We start from the raw sequence: 23,635 nt of genomic DNA on the forward strand, positions 1-23,635 counted from the left end.
AAAGCTAACTTGCGCCCCGGGACGCAACGGCGGGCGGACTGAGCCAGCGGAGCACGTTCGCGAACGGACCGGGGCGGGGTCCGCGCCAAGCCCCGCCCCCGAGCCAGGCCCCGCCTCCCGGGCCAGGCCTCGCCCGCGATTCTGACTCCAGGTAAAACCTGCCTCGCGGTCTGTCTTCTCTCCGTCTGTCCGTGCTTGTTTTTCTACGTTTATTTCTGTCGCTTTCTCCACTTATTCTGCAGGCATGGAGCGCCCCCAGTGCCGGCTCGGCGCCAGGGCTGGGAGATCCGGGGCTGAATCGTGAGCCCAGCCCGCAGCGAGCTTGCAGTCTAGTGGTCAAGGCAGTCTTGTCCACAGCACGAAGCAAATGTAGCCGGTGTAGCACCAGCGGCTGCAATCAAGTGCGGCGGGCCGGTAATAGTGACCACGGAAATAATCAGAATTGCATTTTATTCAGCCCCTACTATATTCCCATCATCCCTGAGCCTCACAGTCATCCTGCAAGGTAGGTGTTTGTGTCCTTCTCTAACAGATGAAAACTCTGAGTTTCAAAAGAATTAAATGACACCCCCCCAAAAGAGAGCCAGTATAAGAATTCAAGTCTACCTGGCTTCAAAACCAGTGGTCCACTGTGTGGATTCATGGAGGAGATGGAGTTTGCCTTCAAGGATAAGCAAGACTTCTCTGCAAGCAGAAAAAGGAGGGAATGGGCGATCTAAGGCCCAAGTAAGGCACCAGAGTCCAGTTTCAGTGAAGCCTAAGGTATATGAGAAATAAGTGAGGCTCTGGGGACAAACAAGAGTGCACTGAAGGCAGGCGAAGGAGTTGGATTTTTTATTTATTTATTTATTTATTTTTAAAGACAGGTTTTCACCATGTTGTTGGTCAGGCTGGTCTTGAACTCCCGACCTCAGGTGATCCGCCCGCCTTGGCCTCCAAAGTGCTTGGATTACAGGCTTGAGCCACCATGCCCGGCCGGAGTTGGATTTTTAATAATGTAGATGACACACCAACAGAGGTGTTTAATTAAGTAAGAGAATGATTCAGTTCCTGTTTTAGGATGTTCGCGTTGGCAGGTGATTAGAATACATGCTGAGTTGATAGCCGCAACTGCCTTGATAAGAAAGCACGCCGGCCTGGCTGGGTGCAGTGGCTCACCCTTGTAATCCCAGCACTTTGGGAGGCCGAGGCGGTTGGATCATTTGAAATCAGGAGTTTGAGACCAGCCTGTTCAACGTGGTGAAACCCCTTTTCTACTAAAAATACAAAAATTAGCTGGGTGTGGTGGCGTGCGCCTGTAATCCCAGCTACTCGGAAGGCTGAAGCAGGAGAATCGCTTGAACCTGGGAGGCGGAGGTTGTAGTGAGCCGAGATCGCACCACTGCACTCCAGCCTGGGCGACAAGAGCAAAGCTTCGTCTCAAAAAAAAAAAAAAAAAAAAAAGGAAACAAAGAAAAAAGAAAGTATGCAGGCCTAATCCAGGAGGGAGGAGGCTGAGGGGAGTCGAATTGGTATGATATGTTACTGAGTAAACGAGGAAGGGATAGAAAGAGAACTGCAAAGTGTCAAAAGCCTGCACAGCAGAGAGAAAGCAACCTTGTCGTATCATTCAGAGCACCTGTTAGGCCAAATAAGGAGCATCTTTCAGAATCTCTGAGCACAAGATCTTAGCAATTCCACATCCAAGGATGCAACCTGCATCCAAGAATGTAGTGGAATTTAATTCCACATCTAAGAATGCCCATAGGTAGCAAAGATATATGTTTAAGGGTGTTCTCTCAGCTTTGTTTTATATTAGGAGGTTGGGAATAACCTAAATGCCCATCAGCTGGGGACTGGCTAATTATGGCATATTCACAAATGGAATACTAGGTAGCTTCCTCAAAGAGGAAGGCAATTCTATATATCCTGATACAGCGAGGTCGCCAGATAGATGGCTAAGATACAAATACAGCAAACAAGTTGCAGTGTTAGACTATACTATGCTCCTTTTTAAGGACAAAAAGAGGATGTACTTTATCTTTTTAAGAGTATTTATTTATTTTAAAATTTTTTCACAGAATTGTCATAGCATATAGACCCCAAAAATATTTACAAATGAAATCATTCAATGACTGAGATTTGTATCAAAATAATGGTATGGCGGTTTAGTGAGTAAGGATATAGGTAGAACAGGATTTTCCAGGAGCTGGAGTTGATAGTTGTTGAAGCTGAGTGATCCCGGGTGATTTATACTATTTGAGTGTTACACTATCTGTTTTCCACTTAGGAAAATGAGGGGGCTGGGTGCCGTGGCTCATGCCTGTAATCCCAACACTTTGGGAGGCCAAGGTGGTTGGATCATGAGGTCAGGAGATTGAGACCATCCTGGCCAACATGGTGAAACCCCGTCTCTACTAAAAACACAAAAATTAGCTGGGCATGGTGGCTCGTGCCTGTAGTCCCAGTTACTTACTTGGGAGGCTGAGGCAGAAGAATCACTTGAACCAGAGAGTCAGAGGTTGCAATGAGCCGAGATTGCACCACTACACTCCAGCCTGGCAACAGAGCAAGACTCCAAAAAAAAGAAAGAAAGAAAATGAGGGGAAATGGTCTCGGCCCTCCATTCCAGCTGAACACACCATTTTAGTTCATGCCCCATCACACCACTCTTCCAGCCATCCATCAGTCTTCTCTGCTTGGCAAGTTTCTACTCTTTCATCAATACCCAGGATAATTATCACCTTCTCTAAGGGGCCTTCTCCAGCCTCTATAGTCAGAAACATTCCTTCTCTATGCTTAGGGCCCCCTGAGCAATGTCTGTAATCCTGTTGCAAATACACATCCCAGCATCATTATCCATCTCCCCAGTAGACAGTGAACATTCCGTAAATGAGACAATGTCTCATCTATCTTCTTTCTGTCTCAACTTTTAATCCTGGCACTTAATAACTATTTGTTAAATTCATGGGTCAGGTCTAGTGAAGACAATGATTAGTTGTTTGGTTTGGTACATATTGACCTTGAGAAGTCAAAGTCATATAGAAGGAGAGAAAGTGAATGAGGAAGTAATGTTATGAACCTGTGCTAGGAGACTGCTGGGGCAAGGAATGGAGTAGGGAGAAAGGAGGTGAGGCTCCTGCTGTCACAGACCTCACTTTCAAGCTGGGGAAGAGCATGGAGAGATGTAATTCTGGAGCATGGTAAGTGCGATAGATGAAATGGACAAGGCCAAACGTATTCCACTTCAGCAAAGCAACTATCAGAATTGTACTTAGGGATGAGTGGATGAACACATGTTGAGATGAAATACCTTGTGCAGAGTTTACAGCCGTGAGTGCTGAGCAGGACACGAGCCCTTGTCTGCCATCACATGAGCTCATGCTTTTTCCTCTGCCCTTCACTGCCACTCAACATGCAGGTGAAACTCTGGAGCTCAGACCAAACATTCAGATTTGGAGATCATTCTACAGGAGAGAGTTGAAATAAGGGGAGGGAGAAGGTCTCCCGGAAACCGCGTGAGAGGGAAGGTAACAGCAGGTGACTTCCGTGGAGTACCTCGTACACTCCAGACCCCACACGAAGCGTTTTACTTACATGAGTTTACTTATTCCATATAACAACCCTCATGAAGTAGGAACTCTTTTTTTAGAGGCAGGGTCTCCCTATGTTGCCCAGACTGGTCTTGAACCTCTGACCTCTAGTGTTGCTCCTGCCTTGACCCCCCAAAGTGCTAGGATTACAGGCTTGAGCCACCACACCTGGTCTAAAGTAGGAACTCTTAACAGTCTCACATTTATAGTCTGGGAAAATGAAGCTTAGGAAGAATGAAGTCAACAGAGCAACAGAAGTCACACACCGCAAACAGCAGAGCCCAAATCTCTTAGCATGTACTACCTTTCTGAGAAAGTAGACCAAAATCAGAAGCCTGGTAAGGAAATGGTGGAACCGGTGAAAGAGAACAAGATGCCCCATTCCATCTGTGGGATGAAAAACAGAAAAAAAGGAGGTCCTGAGAGCCCAAGAAAGACTTTAGGAAAGGAACTGGGGTGCAGTGGCAGAGTGCATGAAGAAACCCAGCAGGGAAACCTGAGAGCCATAGAATTTGGCCAACACCAGGTGGTAAGGGACCTTCGACAGAGCTCTTTTGAATGGTGCTTACCTGCTTTGCTACAGGCTCAAGACTGGAGCACCTGCTTGCTTCCCCTGACCTGCCCCCTGGACTCATGTTGTGATTTCTCTTGCTCAACCTGTCTGCCCGGGGAAGAAGCCCTGGACTGTGCTCCCCAATCTCAGCATCCCCAAACCTCCTGGCCCCCGATCCTGTACCTGCAGAGCTAACTCTGAACAGCCAGGGCACCTCCTGCAGGCTGCACCGGCTCCAATCAAGGTCACACATTTACAGCACATGCCCACACGCAGTGTGACCAAAGACAGCCGCAATCCTCCATCAGCTGCAGTCCTTTCCCAGGCACATGCTGGACCAGGAAACAGGTGGGAAAAATGAAAAGGTAAGAAGTTCCTCTGGGAGCAAGTTAGCCAGGCATTTACTGTGCCTCTTTGTCAATAGCAGGCAACCTTTTTTGCCATAATCAGACTTCCCCAACAAGTGACAAAGGAGCCAACTTCTGTCTTTTCCAGGAAGTCTGGGAAATGGGCTATTGGCCTCCAAAGATAATGAAGACAATAGTAAAATAGCTGAAAGAAGCAGCTCTGAAGACCATGCGATTTTGCTTCCCCACCCGCACCCAACCAGGACTGATTGGAACTGGATAGATGTCTTCCCCAGGAGGAGGAGCCAAGGGCTGTTTCCTGTCCCTGGACTTTGGAATTGGGCCACCTAGTCAGTGAGTGGCCAAGAACCCAAGGAAGCTGCCCCATGAAGGGAGCTGAGCTCAGTCAAAGAGATTCATGGCAGAGCAGTAGGGTTAATAAAGGCCCATGAACTCTTGTTGCTGAAGGCTCTAGGGCTGCCCCATCTCTGCCTTTCCTGATATTATTTGATGGATCACCTCTTCCTGGGTTTCCACAAGTCTTCTCTCTCTCTCAATAATCTATTAAATTTCGGCGTCAGCGGATTTCTGTTTCTGGTATCCAGAGTCTCCTTGGCTATGACATAGTTCTATAGGCATGAGAACAAGGGGCAAGGGCCCAAGGGTAGGAGGTTCTAAGTTTAGGACTTTAGAAATAACACAGTTAAGTGTGCTAATGTTTAAATCAGAATGGAGGTGATTCCCCCAAGTGTCTAAGCATGATCCCTTCCATTCTGTCCAACAGACATGTATCGAGCATCTACTTTGTGCCTAGCATTGTGCTAGATGCTAGAGAGGCAAAAACAAACAGCAGCTCCTCTTGTGGAGCTCACAGTCTTGGAGGAGTTAAAGACGTGGAAACAAATTACAACACAGCATACAGCAGTGACAGAAGCATGTAAGATGTGGTTTGACTGTGTCCCCACCCAAATCTCATCCTGAATTGTAGTTCCCATAATCCCCACATGTGGTGAGAGGGACCCGATAGGAGGTAACTGAGTCATGGAGGCAGTTTCCCCATGCTATTCTCGTGATAGTGAGTTCTCACGAGATCTGATGGTTTTATAAGGGGCTTCCACCTTCACTCAGCTCTCATTCTCTCTCCTGCCACCCTGTAAAGGATGTGTCTGCTGCCTCTTCCACCATGATAAGTTTCCTGAGGCCTCCTCAGCCGTGCAGCACTGTGAGTCAATTAAACCTCTTTCCTTTATAAATTACCCAGTCTCAGGTATTTCTTCATAGCAGCCTGAGAAGGGAGTAATGCAATATACAAAGTTGGCAGCAAAGTGAGTGGTGGAAGGGAGAGTCACGGAAAAGCAAACGAGGGAGCGTTTTAACTACAGCTTGGCCTCCTCCAGTAATGTTGTAAGGTCCTGGAGGGTTTTGGCAATGGTGCTAAAATGGGGCTTTAAGGACAAAATCCCCTAGATTATGGACAGGTGAGCTTGCTGAGGTGTCGGGACCACCTGGAAGATGGGATAAGAAAGACAAAGGGGCCGGGCGCGGTGGCTCACACCTGTAATCCCAGCACTTTGGGAGGCTGAGATGGGTGATCACCTGAGGTCAGAAGTTTAAGATCAGCTGGCCAACGTGGTTAAATCCCATCTTTACTAAAAATACAAAAATTAGCTAGGCATAGTGGCAGGTGCCTGTAATCCCAGCTACTCAGGAGGCTGACGCAGGAGAATAGCTTGAACCCAGGAGGTGGAGGTTGTAGTGAGCCGAGATCACATCACCGCATTTCAGCCTGGGCAACAGAGCAACACTCCATCTCAAAAAAGAAAAAAAGAAAAGAAATTAAATGACAAAAGAGCCAACTTCTCTCTTTTCCAGGACGTCTGGGAAGTGAGCTTTTGGCCTCCAAAGATAATGGAGACAATAGTAACGAAGACGTCTGGGAGAAAAGTCTAAGGCAGAGAAGGTTAGGCACGCTCATGGAAATGGACTATGGCTAGCGTGGAGGGGAGGTCTTCACTCACAGCTGAACATGGTTCCATGGGGCTCAGAAGATAACAAAGAATGTTCATTGAATAAATGTTTCTGAATGTAGAGTATATGGTAGGCACCCGGCTCCTGCCTTGAAGAGCGGTCTAGTGGAAAAGACAGATATTTATCAAATAATCATGCAAATAAAATGTTTAAAAAAAATAGGCCAGGTGAGGTGGCTCACACCCATAATCCCAGCACTTTGGGAGGCCAAGGCAAGCAGGTCACTTGAGGTCAGGAGTTCGAGATCAGCCTGGCCAATGTGGCGAAACCCATCTCTAGTGAAAATAACAAAAATTAGCTGGGTGTGGTGGCATGCACCTGTAGTTCCAGCTACTCAGGCGGCTGAGGCAGGAGAATCACTGGAACCTGGGAGGTTACAGTGAGCCAAGATTGTGCCACTGCACTTTAGCCTGGGGGTTGGGGGGGGAGAGAGAGAGAGAGAAGGAGGGAGGGAGGGAGGGAAGGGAAGCGAGGGGAGGAGACGGGAGGGGAGGGGAAGGAGGAGAGAGGAAAAAATGTTTTTAAAAAGTAGAACTAAAAAGTGCTATGAAGGAAAGGTACAGTGTGGAGCCTCTGTATGGAAATGAGGTCCAAGTAGACTCCCTGAGAAACTGGCAATACAGCCATGATCCTTATGATGAGTAGGAGATCACCAGTGAAGCGGGGAGGGAAGAGGGCAGACTGTAATTTAATTGTGTCTTGAATTTGGCACTCAGACAGATACATGGTACTGACAAAGGGAGGGGAGGAGAGGTAAGGATAACAAGAGACAGTCAAAAGTTCCAGGGGCCCTTGGGAGAAAGATTTTGAGAACAGCGAGTTCACACCTATAACTGCCTTTATTTCTCTTGATCACTGTCATATGAAACTCATTGAAATTCATCTCCTCTCCGGTGAACAAACTTTTCTTTATCCATTCATTCATCCATCTACCCATCCCACAGTGAGCCAGGTACTGAGCTAGAAGACCCAGGAGCCCAGAGCTTACAAATTGGTAGAAATTCTATTTCTGGAATTTCTTGCTATCATTTTGACTCCTGCTTACCAGGCAAGAAAAGAGAACAAAAAAGTGACTGTGCTAATCAGAATACAGGACCAATAAAACTCTAAGAAGAAACTAGGGCCTACAGCACACTGATCTCTCTGTCCACAACTGCTGAGGAAATGTGGGAAGGAGGAGGAAGGATGGTAAGATGTCCAAGAGCGTGTTCCACTCAGAGTCCGGTCATCCCTCACTTAAAACAAAACGGACTCCGTATTTGTTGCAAATGTAAATGTGTAAGATGTGCCACACAGGAATATATTTATAGATTTCTATAATTTATGACATAGAGAGTCTATTTCTTGGCTGGGTGTGGTGGCTCACGCCTGTAATCCCAGCACTTTGGGAGGCCGAGGCGGGCGGATCACCTGAGGTCAGGATTTGAGACCAGCCTGACCAGCATGGTCTTCACAACAAAGGCTATTTTCACAGATAGCAGTTGAAGGAGCGATCACTTGGGTAGGAGGAGGTGACTAGGCCTGTGGCACTCCACAGAGCTTCCTGCAGTGGCCTCGGCTGTGGGACACATTGTGGCTCCCCTCACACTGGGGCATCTGGTCCCAGCGATTGTCCTCCCTTCTTCCTGGCCTCGGCCCTACAGGTCCTCTTGACTTGACTAGTGCTGTCATTCTAGACTCACAGATGACATCTACCTCCAGGGAAGCGAAGGATTCCTAAAACTGGAGCCTTCAGATTCTCCAAGAGCAAACTGGTTCATGCTTTGGAGTCATGAGTTAGCAAAACAAGTGACAGCCTTGTTCCAAAAGGCTAACATTAATTACCTTTAATAGGTGGGATCATGGATAGTATTTTTTTTATTTTGCACGTATGCATTTTCTAAATGTCCTCCAATAAGCATAGATTACACTGATAATAAAGAAACATGAACATTTCTTAAGGGTTGCTTAAAATTAGGGTTGCCTGGCTGGGCGCCGTGGCTCACGCCTGTAATTCCAGCACTTTGGGAGGCCGAGGTAGGCGGATCAGTTGAGGGCAGGAGTTTGAGACCAGCCTGGCCAACATAGTGAAACCCCATCTCTACAAAATATACAAAAATTATCAGGGTGTGGTGGCGGGCACCTGTAATCCTAGCTACTCAGGAGGCTGAGGCAGGAGAATCGCTCTAACCCAGGAGGCAGAGGTTACAGTGAGCAGAGATCACACCATTGCAATCTAGCCTGGGCAACAACAAAAGCGAAACTGTCTCAAAAAAAGACATGTGGGTTGCCTGTAAAGTGATCCTTCTCCACCTTAGGGGGAAAACAAGCTCTGCTTTTCCCTCTCTTGCCCTGTGGCTGTGCGGAGAGGCTGCCCCACGGCTTCCTTGCCCTTCTGTCCTCATCCACTTACCATCTAGTCCCAGCAGCCACTCTTAGCTGTCAGTCCATCCCCACCTCCTCCAGCTCCTCTATGCTCCAACAACACTTTAGAGAAGGCAGAGAGCCCACACGTGGCTTTCTTGCCTTCCCAGATCAGACAGTCCAAGAGAGAAGCTGGTGTTGATAGAGAGAGGCTCTCTTACTGCAAATTAGATAAGCCCTATGAAAATAAATAAAAGCATATTCACATTTATCACACATCTCGTAGATGTGGATCCATGGGATTTCAAAAAAGCCTTCATAGACTTGCCTCCAAACCCACACAGCAGCCCGGTGAGGTACAGGTCAGTTTCATTCCCTTCTACATGCAGGAACTGGAGAAATTTGGCACAGAGAATGCAGAGTTGAGTCCACAGTGAGGCCTCCAGTCCGTCCTTCCCTTGAAGATGCTTGACCTGGAGCCGTGATGGGCAGAACCACCCGACTGACAGGCAACAGAATTGACAGGTCGGAACAAAGGAGGCCCCAGGACGCAGCAGACACAGCGCTGGGCTGCCGCAAGCCTAGCTATTTCTGACTTGCCCTAGTTAGGGGCTCCCTTTCCAGGATCGTTTTATAATCACAAGGTTGTTTGATGTTGTACAATGTGACATCCATAGGATGCTACTGAAAAAAGCTTTGGGTTTTTTTTGTGCCTTTCAGAAAAGGTGAGGTGATGCTTTAAAACAGCCCGTGGTTGTAGCTTGCTTTCTATTACCGATGCCCATGTGTCCTGGCGACAGTTACAGCTGCAACTTTGGGCACAGAATAGGTTGAAAGACTGTTTCAATGTTTTCCATAAGGACAAGATCATATCGACACAGCTGGGGCCTGGGAAAATAAGATAAAATATCCTTGTCAATGAAATTATAAAAATGCAATGGTCTAGTAAATTATACTATATCCTTAAGATATAAAAAATTATTTAGCAATTGTTTTTAATATAGAAAATGCTTATGGTGGCCGGGTGCGGTGGCTCATGTCTGTGATCCTAGCACTTTGGGAAGCTGGGGTGGGTGGATACTTGAGACCAGGAATTCGAGACCAGCCTGATCAACGTGGTGAAGCCCTGTCTCTACTAAAAATGCAAAAAAATTAGCCTGATGTGGTGGCGTGTGCCACCCTCCCAACTACTTGGGAGGCTGAGGCTTTGCTTGAGCCTGGGAGGTAGAGGTTGCAGTGAGCTGAGATTGTGCCACTGCACTCCAGCCTGGGCAACGAAATGACTCTGCCTCAGAAACAAAAAGAAAGAAAATGCTTATGGTAAGTAAAACACCAAGGAAAAAGTAAAATGTAAGGCCGGGCGCGGTGGCTCACACCTGTAATCCCAGCACTTTGGGAGGCTGAGGCTGGCAGATCACCTGAGGCCAGGAGTTTTAGACCAGCCTGACAAACATACTCAAACCCTGTCTCTACTAAAAATACAAAAAATTAGCTGGGTATGGTAGCACATGCCTGTAATCCCAGCTACTCAGGAGGCTGAGGCAGGAGAATTGCTTGAACCCAGGAGGCAGAGGTTGCAGTGAGCCAAGATTGCGCTACCATACTCTGGCCTGGGAGACAGAGCAAGACTCCATCTCAAAAAAAGAGGAAGAAAACAAGATGTAAAATTGTATTTACCATATAACTTCAACTGGCTTTAAAACAATGAAAGAAGGAAGATTAAATAGAAATAACAAAAAAATGTTAACAGTGGCTGCCTCTGAATAATGACGATATGGGTGATACTTTTCTGCTTCCTAACACTTTTCGTACTTTCTAGATTTTATAAAATAAACATATATTGTCTGATATTCATGGGAAAAAAGTATTAAAAAGTTTTAGGATGCAATGACTATCGTCTTAGAAGAAACTTGTATTACTAAATGTTTTAGGGTACTCTAAACTTTCTTTTTTTTTGAGACAGGATCTCACTCTGTCACCCAGTGGTACAATCTCGGCTCGCTGCAACCTCTGCCTCCCGGGTACAAGCAATTCTCCTGCCTCAGCCTCCCAGGTAGGTGGGATTACAGGCACATGCCACCACCGCCTGGCTAATTTTTTATATTTTTGGTAGAGAAGGGGTTTCAGCATATTAGCCAGGCTGGTCTCGAACTCCTGACCTCAAGTGATCTGCCCGCCTTGGCCTCCCAAGGTGCTGGGATTTCAAGCATGAGCCACCGTGCCTGGCCCCTAAACTTTCGAGAAAAAGAAATTCATAAAGTACTAACTGCTCACATCATTTCCTGTCTCCCTCTCTGTCCACAGGTTAGATGATAGGACTGTATGGTAGAGTGGCGTTTGTTACAAAATATACATATCAGTACAGCTCTGTACTTAAAAAAAAAAAAAAAAAATTCTTTCTCTCCTTCTCCCCGCTTTATCTGTCTCTGTCCCCACACATACACTGTTTATTTTTCTAACAAAATTGAGAATATTTACTCCTTAATTCATTGTATATTTCCTAAGAACAAGGCCATTTACAGTGCCATTATCAAATTTAAGAAATTTAATATAATACTTTTGTACTGTCAGGGGCACAGTGGCTCACCCCTTTAATCCCAGCACTTTGAGAGGCCGAGGTAGGTGGATACTTGAGTCCAGGAGTTCAAGACCAGCCTGGCCAACGTGGGGAAAACTTGTCTCTACTAAAAATAAAAAAATTAGCTGGGCGTGGTGGACGCACCTGTGGTCAAGGGAATAAAATGTTCCAATTTTCTGTACCTTTTTTTTATACTAGGCTCTGTTTTATCAGTTTCCCAAATTATACAAAGCTTTCTCAACAAATTACCAACTTACAAGCAGTGAGGTCGTTAGGGAAGAAGTGTATAATTCTGAGCATATGACATTATTTCCTGGGATGAGTAGGTGATCTATCCTTCAGTACATACAATAGAATTTTCTTGAATTACTGGGCTACTTGTTTTTTGGGTTTGTTCTTGTTTGTTTGTTTTTTTAGGCGGAGTCTTGCTCTGTTGCCAGGCTGGAGTGCAGTGGTGCAATCCCGGCTCACTGCAAGCTCTGCCCTCCGGGTTCAAGCGATTCTCCTGCCTCAGCCTCCTGGGTAACTGAGACTACAGGCGCGTGCCACCATGCCCGGCTAATTTTTGTATTTTTAGGAGAGACAGGGTTTCACCATGTTGGCCAGGATGGCCTCGATCTCTTGACCTCATGATCCGCCCACCTTGGCCTCTCAAAGTGCTGAGATCATAGGCATGAGCCACGGTGCCCGGCTTATTTTTATTTAATTTTTTTGTTTTTATTTTGAGATAGGAGCTTGCTATGTTGCCCAGGCTGGACTCCAGCTCCTGGGCTCAAGTGATCCTCACCTCAGCCTCCTGACTTTCGGATTATGGGCATACACCACCAAACCCAGCTGGGCTACTTGTTTTCTATTTTGGGTTTTATTTCATTTTTTTCTTTTTTTTGTACAAACAGGGTCTCCCTATGTTGCCCAGAGTGACTAGAATTTTTGAGCTCCAGCGATCCTCCCACCTTGGCCTCCCAAAGTGCTGAGATTTTAAGCATGAGCCGCTACACTTGGCCTGGCCTACTTGTTTAAAATCATAACTATTTTGGGAAAACCCATCGTGTTCTTCGTTGTGAATAATGGAGTCTTATTAAAACATCAGACCAAGCACATTGGACAGGATCAGCAATATCCTTGGAAAAGAGGTTTTGTCAAGCCCTGCCCTCGGCTCACCTCTCCGGATGGCCGAGTGACCTTAACTTCATTCGGAGGATCCTGAGCTGGTACCTCGGGCCGATGACAGATCCTGTAGAGAACACCAAGGAAATGGCAGCCACCTTTTCCAGGTCTTGATTAAATCTTGCAAGTAGACTCACTTGGTGATATTTCTGAAATGTGGTGGGTTCACTGGAAGGAAGAAATCATATTGGAAAATGGATAAAGACTACTAAGGAGAGAGAGCAGTTTTGAAACCTGCAAGTCATTGGGAAGCAGGTAACCACCTCCCACCATAGGCTTTTTTTTTTTTTTTCCTTCTGAGACAGGGTCTCACTCTGTTGCCCAGGCTGCAGTGTAGTAACCTCCCAAGAACTAGTCAACTTTGATGGGCAAAGTCTGCTGATTCCAAAGGGCTATGTAAGTGACCCCAAAATGCCTTTAGAAAGATACGCTGCCAATGACGCTCACTACACAGCAGATGATGTCCTTGTCTCTTGACTCATCTCTCCAACCCCCGAAACATTCTGCAGGGGGTGGGGAGCATTATCTTCCTCATTTAATAGACAGAAATAGATGCTTACAGAGATCAAGCTCCCCAGGTGACAGGCTTCTATGTAGCAGTGAAGAGATACCAACCCAGTTCTGGCTGAGTTCAAAGCTATGACCTTTCCCATTAAAATGCATCCCTAGTCAGGTGAGGTGGCCCAAGCCTGTAATCCCAGCACTTTGGGAGGCTGAGGCAGGTGGATCACAAGGTCAAAAGTTCGAGACCAGCCTGGCCCATATGGTGAAAACCCATCTCTACTAAAAATACAAAAATTAACTGGGCGTGGTGGCACGTGCCATAGTCCCAGCTCCTCAGGAGGCTGAGGTAGGAGAATCGCTTGAACCCAAGAGGTGGAGGTTGCAGTGAGCCAGGATTGTGCAACTGCACTCCAGTCTGGGTGACAGAGTGAGACTCCATCTCAAAAATAAATAAATAAATAAAATAAAATGCATCCCTACATGTATAAATATATGTTTAGTCAAGCTAGATGCTAATTGAATTGGTCTTAAGCATGTATTTTTTTAGTTCTCCCTCTCAAGATGAACCTTAAAAAAGGCAAATCTAGGTTCTGGTAAGTTTTTCCAAGTGTGTAGAGATGTTTTCTACAGGTGGGAAACCAAATTGAGGGTAAGGTCTATCACTGGAGAGGTTCAGCTCAGACACTGTCTCTGGGGAGGCGGAGGAACCATGGAGTCCCTGGCTTCAGGAACAGAAGGCTTGCTCTAGACATTCATCCTCCTTTTTTTTTTTTTGAGATTGAGTCTTGCTTTATTGCCCAGGCTGGAGTGCAGTGGTGCGATCTTGGCTCACTGCAACCTCTGCTCCCAGGTTCAAGTGATTCTCGTGTCTCAGCCTCCCAAGTAGCTTGGACTACAGGCACCTGCCACCCCTCCTGGCTAATTTTTCACCATATTGGGGCCAGGCTGGTCTTGAACTCCCAACCTCAGGTGATCCACCCTCCTCAGCCTCCCAAAGTGCTGGAATTACAGGCGTGAGCCACTGAGCCTAGCCAACATTAATCCTTACTTTGGGTATGGAGTGATCGCGATGAGGTATCTGTCACCTCAGCCCCACCGGGATCATGTCTAAGTCCCATGGAGTACAGAAGTTCCACAAATAAAATTAATCTGAAAGGTGCCCAGATTTTGGTTTCTTAATATCATCTCTACTGAAAGAAACCAGGGCTCCCTAAAGAAAAGATTGAATCCAGAGCTGGGGCAGGAAAAGTGCAAAGTGATCCTGGAACACCCTGTGTGCCAGAAAGTTAGGAAGTGCTTCAGAGTGTTATGGAAATGATCAAAAGACACAGAATCCCCTCACACCCGTTCAGATGGCTAGTATCAAAATAACAGAACATGACAAGTGTTGGTGAGGATATGGAGAAACTGGAACCCGTGTGCACCGTCAGTAGGATTGGAAAATTGTGCAACCGTTATAGAAAATAGTATAGTGGTGTCAAAAAATTAAAAATAGAACTACAATATGATCCAGAAATTCCACTTCTGGATATATGTCCAAAAGAATTGAAAGTAGAGTCTCAAAGAGACATTTGCACACCCACGTTCATAGCAGCACTCGTCACAATAGCCAAGAGGAGGAAGCAACCCAAGTGTTCGTTGGCGGAAAAATAAACAAAATGTGTATATGCATACAGTGGAATATTATTCAGCCTTAAAAATGAAGGAAATTGGCCAGGCGCGGTTCATGCCTGTAATCCCAGCACTTTGGGAGGCTGAGGTGGGCAGATCACGAGATCAGGAGTTCGAGACCAGCCTGGCCAATATGGTGAAACCCCATCTCTACTAAAAATACAAAAATTAGCTGGGCGTGGTGGTGTGTGCCCATAGTCCCAGCTACTCAGGAGGCTGAGGCAGGTGAATCGCTTGAACCCAGAAGGCGGAGGTTGTAATGAGCCAAGATCATGCCACGGCACTCCAGCCTGGGCAACAGAGCGAGACTCTGTCTCAAAAAAAAAAAAAGGGAAATCCTGTTACATGCTACAATGTGGATGAACATCGAAGACATTATGCTAAGTGAAATAAGCCAGACACAAAAAGACAAATGCTGTATGATTCCATTTACATAAGATATCTAACATAGTCAAATTCACAGAAAGAGGAAGTAGAATGATGTTTACTTTAGGGTGGAGGGAAGGGGAGTTGTTTAATGGGTATAGAGTTTTGGTTTCACAAGATGGAAAGTTCTGGAAATCTGTTACACAACAATGTGAATATACTTAACACTACTAAACTACACCCAAAAAATGATTAAAATGGTAAATTTTATGTTATTAATTTTTACAATAAAAATTTCTTTTTTGAGATGGAGTTTTGCTCTTGTTGCCCGGGCTGGAATACAGTGGTGCATTCTTGGCTCACTGCAACCTCCACCTTCTGGGTCCAAGCAATTCTCCTGGCTCAGCCTCCTGAGTAGCTGGGATTACAGGTGTGCCCCACCACACCCAGCTAATTTTTTGTATTTTTAATAGAGACAGGGTTTCACCATGTTGGCCAGGCTAGTCTCGAACTCCTTCCTGACTTCAGGTGATCCACCCACCTCGGACCCCCAAAGTGATGGGATTACAGGTATGAGCCACCACACCCAGCCAAAAAAGAATTTTCTTTAAAAGACAGATAATAACAAGTGTTGGCAAGGATGTGGAGAAATTGGAACCCTCATACACTGCTACTGCTGGTGGGAATGTGATAAATAGTACAACTGCCAAAAAAGTTCGGCATTCCTCAAAATGTTCAACATAGAATTACCATGCGACCCAGCAATTCCATTCCTGGTATATACCCAAGAGAAATGAAAACATGGTCACATAAAAACTTTGTCCAAATGTTCATAGCAGTATTATTCATAATAGCCAAAAAGTAGAAACAACCCAAATGGCCATGAGTGATGAATTAAATGTGGTTTATAAATACAATGGAATACTATTTGGCCATGAAAAGGAACAAATTATTTCTACATGCTACAACTTGGATGAATCTTGGAAACATTAACCAAAAGAAGCCAGGCACAAAAGGCCGCATATCGTGATTCTCTTTATGTGACATGTCCAGAATACGCAAATTCATAGAGAAAGTTTAGCAGTTGCCAGCAGGTAGGGAGTAGACATGTAGAATTACCACTAAAGGACATAGGGTTTTTTTTAAGGTGATGAAAACGTTCCAGAATTAAATGATGGTGATTGTTGTATATTTTGTGAATATATTAAAATTTACTAAATAGCATACTTTATTTTTATTTTATTTATTTATTTGTTTTTGGAGACAGGGTCTGACTCTGTTGACCAGGCTGGAGTGCAATGGCATGATCCTGGCTCACGGCAACCTCTGCCTCCTCAAGCCATCCTCCCACCTCCCGGCCTTTCGAGTAGCTGGGACTACAGGCACAAGTCACCACACCCAGCTAATTTTTGTATTTTTTGTAGAGATGAGGTTTCGCCATGTTGTTCAGGCTGGTCTCGAACTCCTGAGCTCAAGTGATTCCCCATGCCTTGGCCTCCCAAAGTGCTGGGATTATAGGCATGAGCCACTGCATCCAGCCAAATTGTATACTTTAAAAGGTGAATGTGGCCAGACACAGTGGCTCACTCCCATAATTTCAGCACTTTGGGAGGCTGAGGCAGGCGGATCACCTGAGGTCAGGAGTTTGAGACCAGCCTGGCCAACATGCTGAAACCCCATCTCTACTAAAAATACGAAATTAGCTGATGTGGTGGCACATGCCTGTAGTCCCAGCTACTCAGGAGGCTGAGGCAGGAGAATCGCTTAAACCCAGGAGGCAGAGGTTGCCGTGAGCTGAGATCGTGCCACTGCACCCCAACCTGGGTAACAGAGTGAGACTCTGCCTCAAAAAAAAAAAAAAATGGAGAAGGTGAATGTTATATGAATTACATCTCAATTTTTTTTTTTTTTTGGAGACAGTGTCTCACTCTGTCACTCAGGCTGGAGTGCAGTGGTGTAATCATAGCTCACTGTAGCTTAGAACTCCTGGATTCAAGTGATCCTCTTGCCTCAGCCTCTTGAGTAGCTGGGACTACAAGCACATACCACCAAGCCCAGCTAACTGGTTTCTTTTTTTCCTGTACAGATAGAGTCTTGCTATATTGCCCAGGCTGGTTTAAACTCCTTGGCTCAAGCTATCCTCCCACCTCAGCCCCCCAAAGTGCTGGGATTATAGGAGTAAGCCACTACACCCAGCCTTTTAAAATGATTTTTTAGAAAAACAAATACAAATACAAGAATACAGGGAGAGTCACCAGGCCGAAAATAACCTTGACTGTGACTTCATCTATTCCCATAGTCTGGTGAGACTGGATCAACTCAGGGTACATGCTCTAATATCATTTTCTTTTTCTAATTGTAAAAATAATGATAAAATGTTAAAGTTCATATTGAAAAAGAGAACGGTATCCATAATCTCTCCGTGTAATAGAACAACTATTTCCTTTTTGTACATATTCTCTGATTGGTAGTGACGTTTTCGCAAATATGACTAAAATAAGAATGTGCATTAAAGATGTTAAGGTATTGAGGCCGGGCGCGGTGGCTCACACCTGTATCCCAGCACTTTAGGGAGGCCGAGGAGCGTGGGTCACAAGGTCAGGAGTTCAAGACCAGCCTGGCCAACATGGTGAAACCCTGTCTCTACTAAAAATACAAAAAAATTAGTTGGGCGTGGTGGCGCACGCCTGTAATCCCAGCTACTCGGGAGGCTGAGGCAGGAGAATCGCTTGAACCAAAGAGGCGGAGGTCGTAGTGAGTGGAGACCATGACACTGCACTGCAGCCAGGGCAACAGAACAAGACTCCGTCTAAAAAAACAAAAAGATATTAAGGCATCTATCTTAATCAAGATACAAATTTAGGAATTCCTCCCTGGGAGACCTTCACTATATAAAATTAAAATTTCGACTGAGTGTGGTGGCTCATGTCTGTAACCCCAGCACTTTGGGAGGCCAAGACGGGAGGATCACTTGAGCTCAGAAATTTAAGCCAACCCCAGGCAATAGTGATATCTCATCTCTACAGAAGAATTTAAAAGTAGCTAGGCATGGTGGCGCACTTGTAGTCCCAGCTACTCCGGAGGCTGAGCCAAGAGAATCGCTTGAGCCCAGAAGACTGAGCTACAGTGAGCCATGATCTTGCCAGCCTGTGTGACAGAGTGCCACCCTGTTTCAAGAAAAGAAAAAAAGAAAATTCTAAGACGTATGTAAAGCAAATATGTAACAAATTATTGACAGAATAGTTAAGTTTTGCTAGGTGAGAAAATTTCATTATATAATTGCACAATCTCCCCTGTTCTTAGAATTTCCAAATCTAAAATTCTAGATTCTAGGTGAGATCTCTGCTCTAGCCTCCTCACTGAAGATGCCTCAAAATGCGCCCCCTAGCGGTGCTCTCCCTGAAAATGCTGTCCCACTGTGGGTTTGGGGATGTTAGCTATGAAACAGATCAGCAGGGAACCCTAAAAAAAAAAAAATAACCCCACCTCACTCCTAAAGTTCAAGTATGGAGGAGGCAGAAGGAGCAGTACAGCTTACTGGGAGGAGAATAAAGTAGTGATTAAAACTATATAGGTGCTGGGGTTGGATTGACCTGCTTCTGATTTCACCTGATTCACATTGATCAGCTGTGTGATACTGGCCAAATCACTGGGTCTCTCTGAGCCTCAGTTTCTTCATAGATGAAATGGGAATGACAATAGTACTTCATTTATAGGGCTTTGGTAAGAATTGTATTAGCCAATTTGTAACATGCTTAGTTCAATAAACAAAGGATGTTAATATTATGATCCAAAAATGCTTTTAAAAAAGCCACCCACAAACCACCCACCCCACACCCCCTTTCTCTATTAAGCTACACAGTGAACCCGTGAGGCACTGCCATTTTCAGGTGACATTCTATGCAGTCTTCTATGGATGTGGCCAAGAAACAACCCAAGTGCTTAGTAAACAACAGGTCCCAGGAAACACTTCCTGAATCAAATTCCTCTCTCCCTTCTCCTGATAATAAAAGATTTTCTAAAGTATTAGTTAACATACATATGTGTATAATCATCAGAAAGTTAAAAGAAAAGTTGAAAAAAGCACTCAAATTCCCACCACCCAAAGGGCGATGTAACATTTTGACATGTTTCTTTTTCATTTATTTTTACATTGTTGAGCTAATATTAGGCTTTATATAATTTGATATTCTACATTTTTTGCTTAGCACATTATAAGTATTTTCTATGTTTTATAAATGGCTTCAATGTATAATTAATATTCTATTATATGGGAATATTTACATTAACCATTTTCCTATTGTTAGATTTTTAGAATGTTTCCAATTTTTATTGCAAATTACCTTTTCTTTTCTTTTTGTTTTGAGATAGAGTCTTGCTCTGTTGCCTAGGCTGGAGTGCAGTGGCATGATCCCGGCTCACTGCAACCTCTGCCTCCCAGATTCAAGCAATTTTCCTGCCTCGGCCTCTTGAGTAGCTGGGACTACAGGCACAGGCTACCATGCCTGGCTAATTTTTGTATTTTAGTAGAGATGGGGTTTCACCTTGTTGGCCAGGTTGGTCTTGAGCTCCCGACCTCAGGTGATCTGCCTGTCTCGGCCTCCTAAAGTGCTGGGATTACAGGCGTGAGCCACCATGCTTGGCTGCAAATTACATTTTCTGAGTTTCAGAAACATATATATACAAACACACATATATATGTTACATATGTATTATATATGTTTACATATATATTATGAGCTCATGAAAGAATAGAAACGTGTGGGTAGGGATGCCTTTTGCCTTTGCGGGTGAGATTGTTGGTAAGATGGGGCAAGGACTTGTACTTTTATGTCACCAATTCCTTTTTATTTTTTATTTTTTGAGACGGAGTTTTGCTTTTGTTACCCAGGCCGGAGTGCAATGGCACGATCTTGGCTCACCGCAACCTCCGCCTCCTGGGTTCAGGCAATTCTCCTGTCTCAGCCTCCTGAGTGGCTGGGATTACAGGCACGTGCCACCATGCCCAGCTAATTTTTTGTATTTTTAGTAGAGACGGGGTTTCACCATGTTGACCAGGATGGTCTCGATCTCTTGACCTTGTGATCCACGCGTCTCGGCCTCCCAAAGTGCTGGGATTACAGGCGTGAGCCACCGTGCCCGGCCCCAATTCCTTTTTTAAAAAATTACTATTATTTTTGATTGATAATGAGAAATAATCATATCGATTTAGGGGATACAATGTGATGTTTTGATATATGTTACAATGTGAAATAATTAAATCAGCATATTCCTTTGTTGTTTAAATCCTTTATAGCAAACAAGAAATACTTTTACATTACATGTTAATGAAGGGAAGTAAGGAGGAGAGGAACAAAAGGAGAAAGGGAGGGAAAGAGAGAGGAAGGAAAGGAAAAAGGGAGGAGGGAAAGAAAGGAAGAAGAGAAAGAAGGAGGGAAGGAAAGAAGACGCTTGCACCAATCCCATTTGTAAAGCGCCTGGGGGATCAAGAGCCAGGGAAGCAGCTAAGCGATAGTCTCTTTGTATCTTTTATAGAACAAGGAAAAGCATGGATTTATAAATAAGAAAGTAGGTGGGTCTGTGATTTAATTTCTCTGAGCAAAAAAGGAAATAGCACACTGCAAACAATTGTAACTCAACTCACTGATTGATTTTGGATTCTGTGGTGTTTCCAGCTTTGTCTCTCAATTTGATTGTAATGTCCCCTCTTCTGATGTTCCTGTTCCATGTTATAATATCCACAAAGTAATGATACACTGCAAAACAGAGAGAACACGGTAAGAGAGAGATACTCCCAACTGATCCCCTGAAGGGTTTCTAAAAGCTGAACCTCCCTAATAACTGAGTCTCTTTCCCTCTTTCTCTCTGGTTTCTCTGCAAAGATCCAGGGCAGAAGTTTCTGATATTCCTTTCTCTGCTCTTCGGTAAAGATGGCATGAGTCACAACAGTTCACTGGTTTCCAGTCACCATGATCAGGCATCATCGTTGAACCTGTGATTCCAGGTATTGTGAAGTCTCAGGGCCTATGGCGGAATATGGTTCACCTCAATTCCTGCCCATTTTAGACTGAACCCACTAAGGGGCCATTTGGAGACCCTCCATGGCTGAGACGGTTTTCCACAGATCGGGCCATGTCCACCAGCCTATCCGGCCTCCCTCACCCTTTTCCCAGTCATGCCCAACCACCTGCACTTCCTGTACTGTGAAGGCTCCTGGGCCTTCACCCACCGGGCACTCTCACATTGCCAGCTCTGTGAACCTAGCTTTCAGGTTTCAGCTTAATGTCATTCCCCCAAGAGGCCTTCCCTGACCCCCAGACTAAGTCAGGTCTCCTTTCTTGAAGTTCCTGCCATACTCTGGACTCCCCCCACCATTATTACTCAGCATACTTTCTGTATTTACAAAATGCAAGAAAGGATCATAAAAATAAAGTGGCATTCCCTAAGCAGCAGACTCAGAAAAAAAGTGGTAAATATGTGGGTACATCTATACAAATATTGCCTGAATAATGTCTTGTGGGGTTAAAAAAAAAAAAAAAAGAGGCTGGGTGCAGTGGCTCACACTTGTAATCCCAGCACTTTGGGAGGCCAAGGCGGGCGGATGACGAGGTCAGGAGTTCGAGACTAGCCTGGCCAACACACTGAAACCCTGTCTGTACTAAAAATACAAAAATTATCTGGGCGTGGTGGTGGGCGCCTGTAATCCCAGCTACTCGGGAGACTGAGGCAGGAGAATTGCTTGAACCGGGGAGGTGGAGGTTGCAGTGAGCCGAGATCGCCCCACTGCACTCCAGCCTGGGCAACAGAGCTAGACCCCATCTTGGGGGGAAAAAAACCCATAAAATTAAAACATGCTGCAGCAGGAACTAATCAGGGAGATTACAATCCCACGAAGGAATAAAGGTCAGTCCTGGTCCTGGAGTTGCCATTTTATGGCCCAAATTGCTTAGGGCCTTGCCCCATACAGACCAGACAGGTGCTATGCCACACAAGGGTCCAAAGAAAGAGGGAAACCCAGTGATCTGCAGGCTTTTTTTTTTTTTTTTAAGTAAGAGTCTTTCTGTGTTGCCCAGGCTGGAGTAATAGTGATGCGATCTCTGTTCACTGCAACTTCCACCTCCTGGGTTCAAGCGATTCTCCGGCCTCAGCCTCCTGAGTAGCTGGGATTACAGGTGGGCACCACCACACCCAGCTAATTGTTTTCTTTCTTTTCTTTTTGTATTTTTAGTAGAGATGAGGTGTCACCATGTTGGCCAGGATGGTCTCCAGCTCCTGACCTCAAGTGATCTGCCCGTCTTGCCCTCCCAAAGTGCTGGGATTACAAGCGTGAGCGCTGTGCCTGGCCTGTAGATTCTTTTAAAAGAGTTGTTCACACCTGGCATGGAGGCTCATGCCTGTAATCCCAGTGTTGAGGCAGGAGGATTGCTTGAGCTCAAGAGTTCAAGACCAGCCTAGGCAACATAGTGAGACTCTGTCTCTAAAAGAAATAAAAAAACAGTTAGCTGGGCATGGTGGCCCATGCCTGAAATCCCAGCTACTTAGGAGGCTGAGGCAGGAGGATTGCTTGAGTCCAGGAGGTTGAGGCTGCAGTGTGCCGTTATTGTGCCACTGCACTGTAGCCTGGGTAACAGAACAAGACCCTGTCTCAAAAAAAAAAAAAGAAAAAATTAAAATAGGCCAGGTGTTCATGCCTGTAATCCCAGCACTTTGGGAGGCCGAGGCGGGCAGATCACCTGAGGTCAGGAGTTTGAGACCAGCTGGCCAACATGGCAAAACCCCGTCTCTACCAAAAATACAAAAATTAGCCAGGCATGGTGGCACATCTGTAGTCTCAGGTACTTGGGAGGCTGAGGCAGGAGGATCACTTGAACCTGGGAGGCAGAGGTTGCAGTGAGCTGAGATTGCACCACTACACTTCAGCTTGGGCGCAGAGTGAAACTCTGTCTCAAAAAAATAATAATAATAAAATAGTTGTCCCCAAGGAAAGTGAAAATGGGCGCAAGACTATAGGAAAAATACATCTTCCCAGGGAAATTCTAGTTGCTTCCCAAGGCATCTAATCATTGGCTGCCACATTTAGTTCCCATCTGGAATACTCAACCTCCTGATGCCCTTAGAGCTGGAACTCACCTGCAGATGTGGCTGACACCTGATTTTTCCTAGTCAGTTTCATGTCTCTTGGGGAATCAAGCAATTTTCTGGAAGATCTTAGTGATTAGAATAATCATCCAGTGAAACTGAACAACTCTGATTTGTTGAGATTTTATTAGATTCATATTTTTAAATTGTATTAAATTAAACCTAATATTCCAGAAGACAGGCATTATTACCCCCATTTTACCAGTCAGGACACTGATGAGAAGTCAAATGACTTGACCAACGTCCCACGACCATTAGGTGGTAGACTCAGGATTCGACCTAGGCCCTTCCAGCTCCAAAGCTGATGCTCCATCATGGCTCTCATTTGCCAGGAAGTAACTAGGAAGCTGAGACTTAGCCATCCCCA

The 23,635-nt window shown here is 45.3% G+C and overlaps 1 protein-coding gene and 1 long non-coding RNA gene across 2 annotated transcripts in view; one reads left to right on the forward strand and one right to left on the reverse strand.

Moving 5' to 3' along the window:
- Window positions 1-263: 263 nt before the first annotated feature.
- Window positions 264-22,243, forward strand: LOC135270793 (uncharacterized). The gene is made up of 4 exons (XR_010338938.1): window positions 264-505; window positions 10,807-10,896; window positions 12,318-12,843; window positions 21,012-22,243. It is a non-coding gene; the product is annotated as an uncharacterized LOC135270793 (long non-coding RNA).
- The window catches only part of LIPH (lipase H), a 54,629-nt gene continuing 38,314 nt past the window's right edge, over window positions 7,321-23,635 (reverse strand). The window contains exons 8-10 of the mRNA XM_012457761.2: window positions 20,774-20,885; window positions 12,583-12,756; window positions 7,321-9,731 (exon numbers count right to left, since the gene is read on the reverse strand). Of these exons, the coding sequence (XP_012313184.2) occupies window positions 9,644-9,731; window positions 12,583-12,756; window positions 20,774-20,885 (374 nt within the window). The 3' untranslated portion in view covers window positions 7,321-9,643. The remainder of the gene's footprint in view (window positions 9,732-12,582; window positions 12,757-20,773; window positions 20,886-23,635) is intronic.

Source organism: Aotus nancymaae, unplaced genomic scaffold (assembly GCF_030222135.1).
Source record: "Aotus nancymaae isolate 86718 unplaced genomic scaffold, 86718_ANA_hifiasm-v0.15.2.pri h1tg000067l, whole genome shotgun sequence".
NCBI lineage: Eukaryota > Metazoa > Chordata > Mammalia > Primates > Aotidae > Aotus > Aotus nancymaae.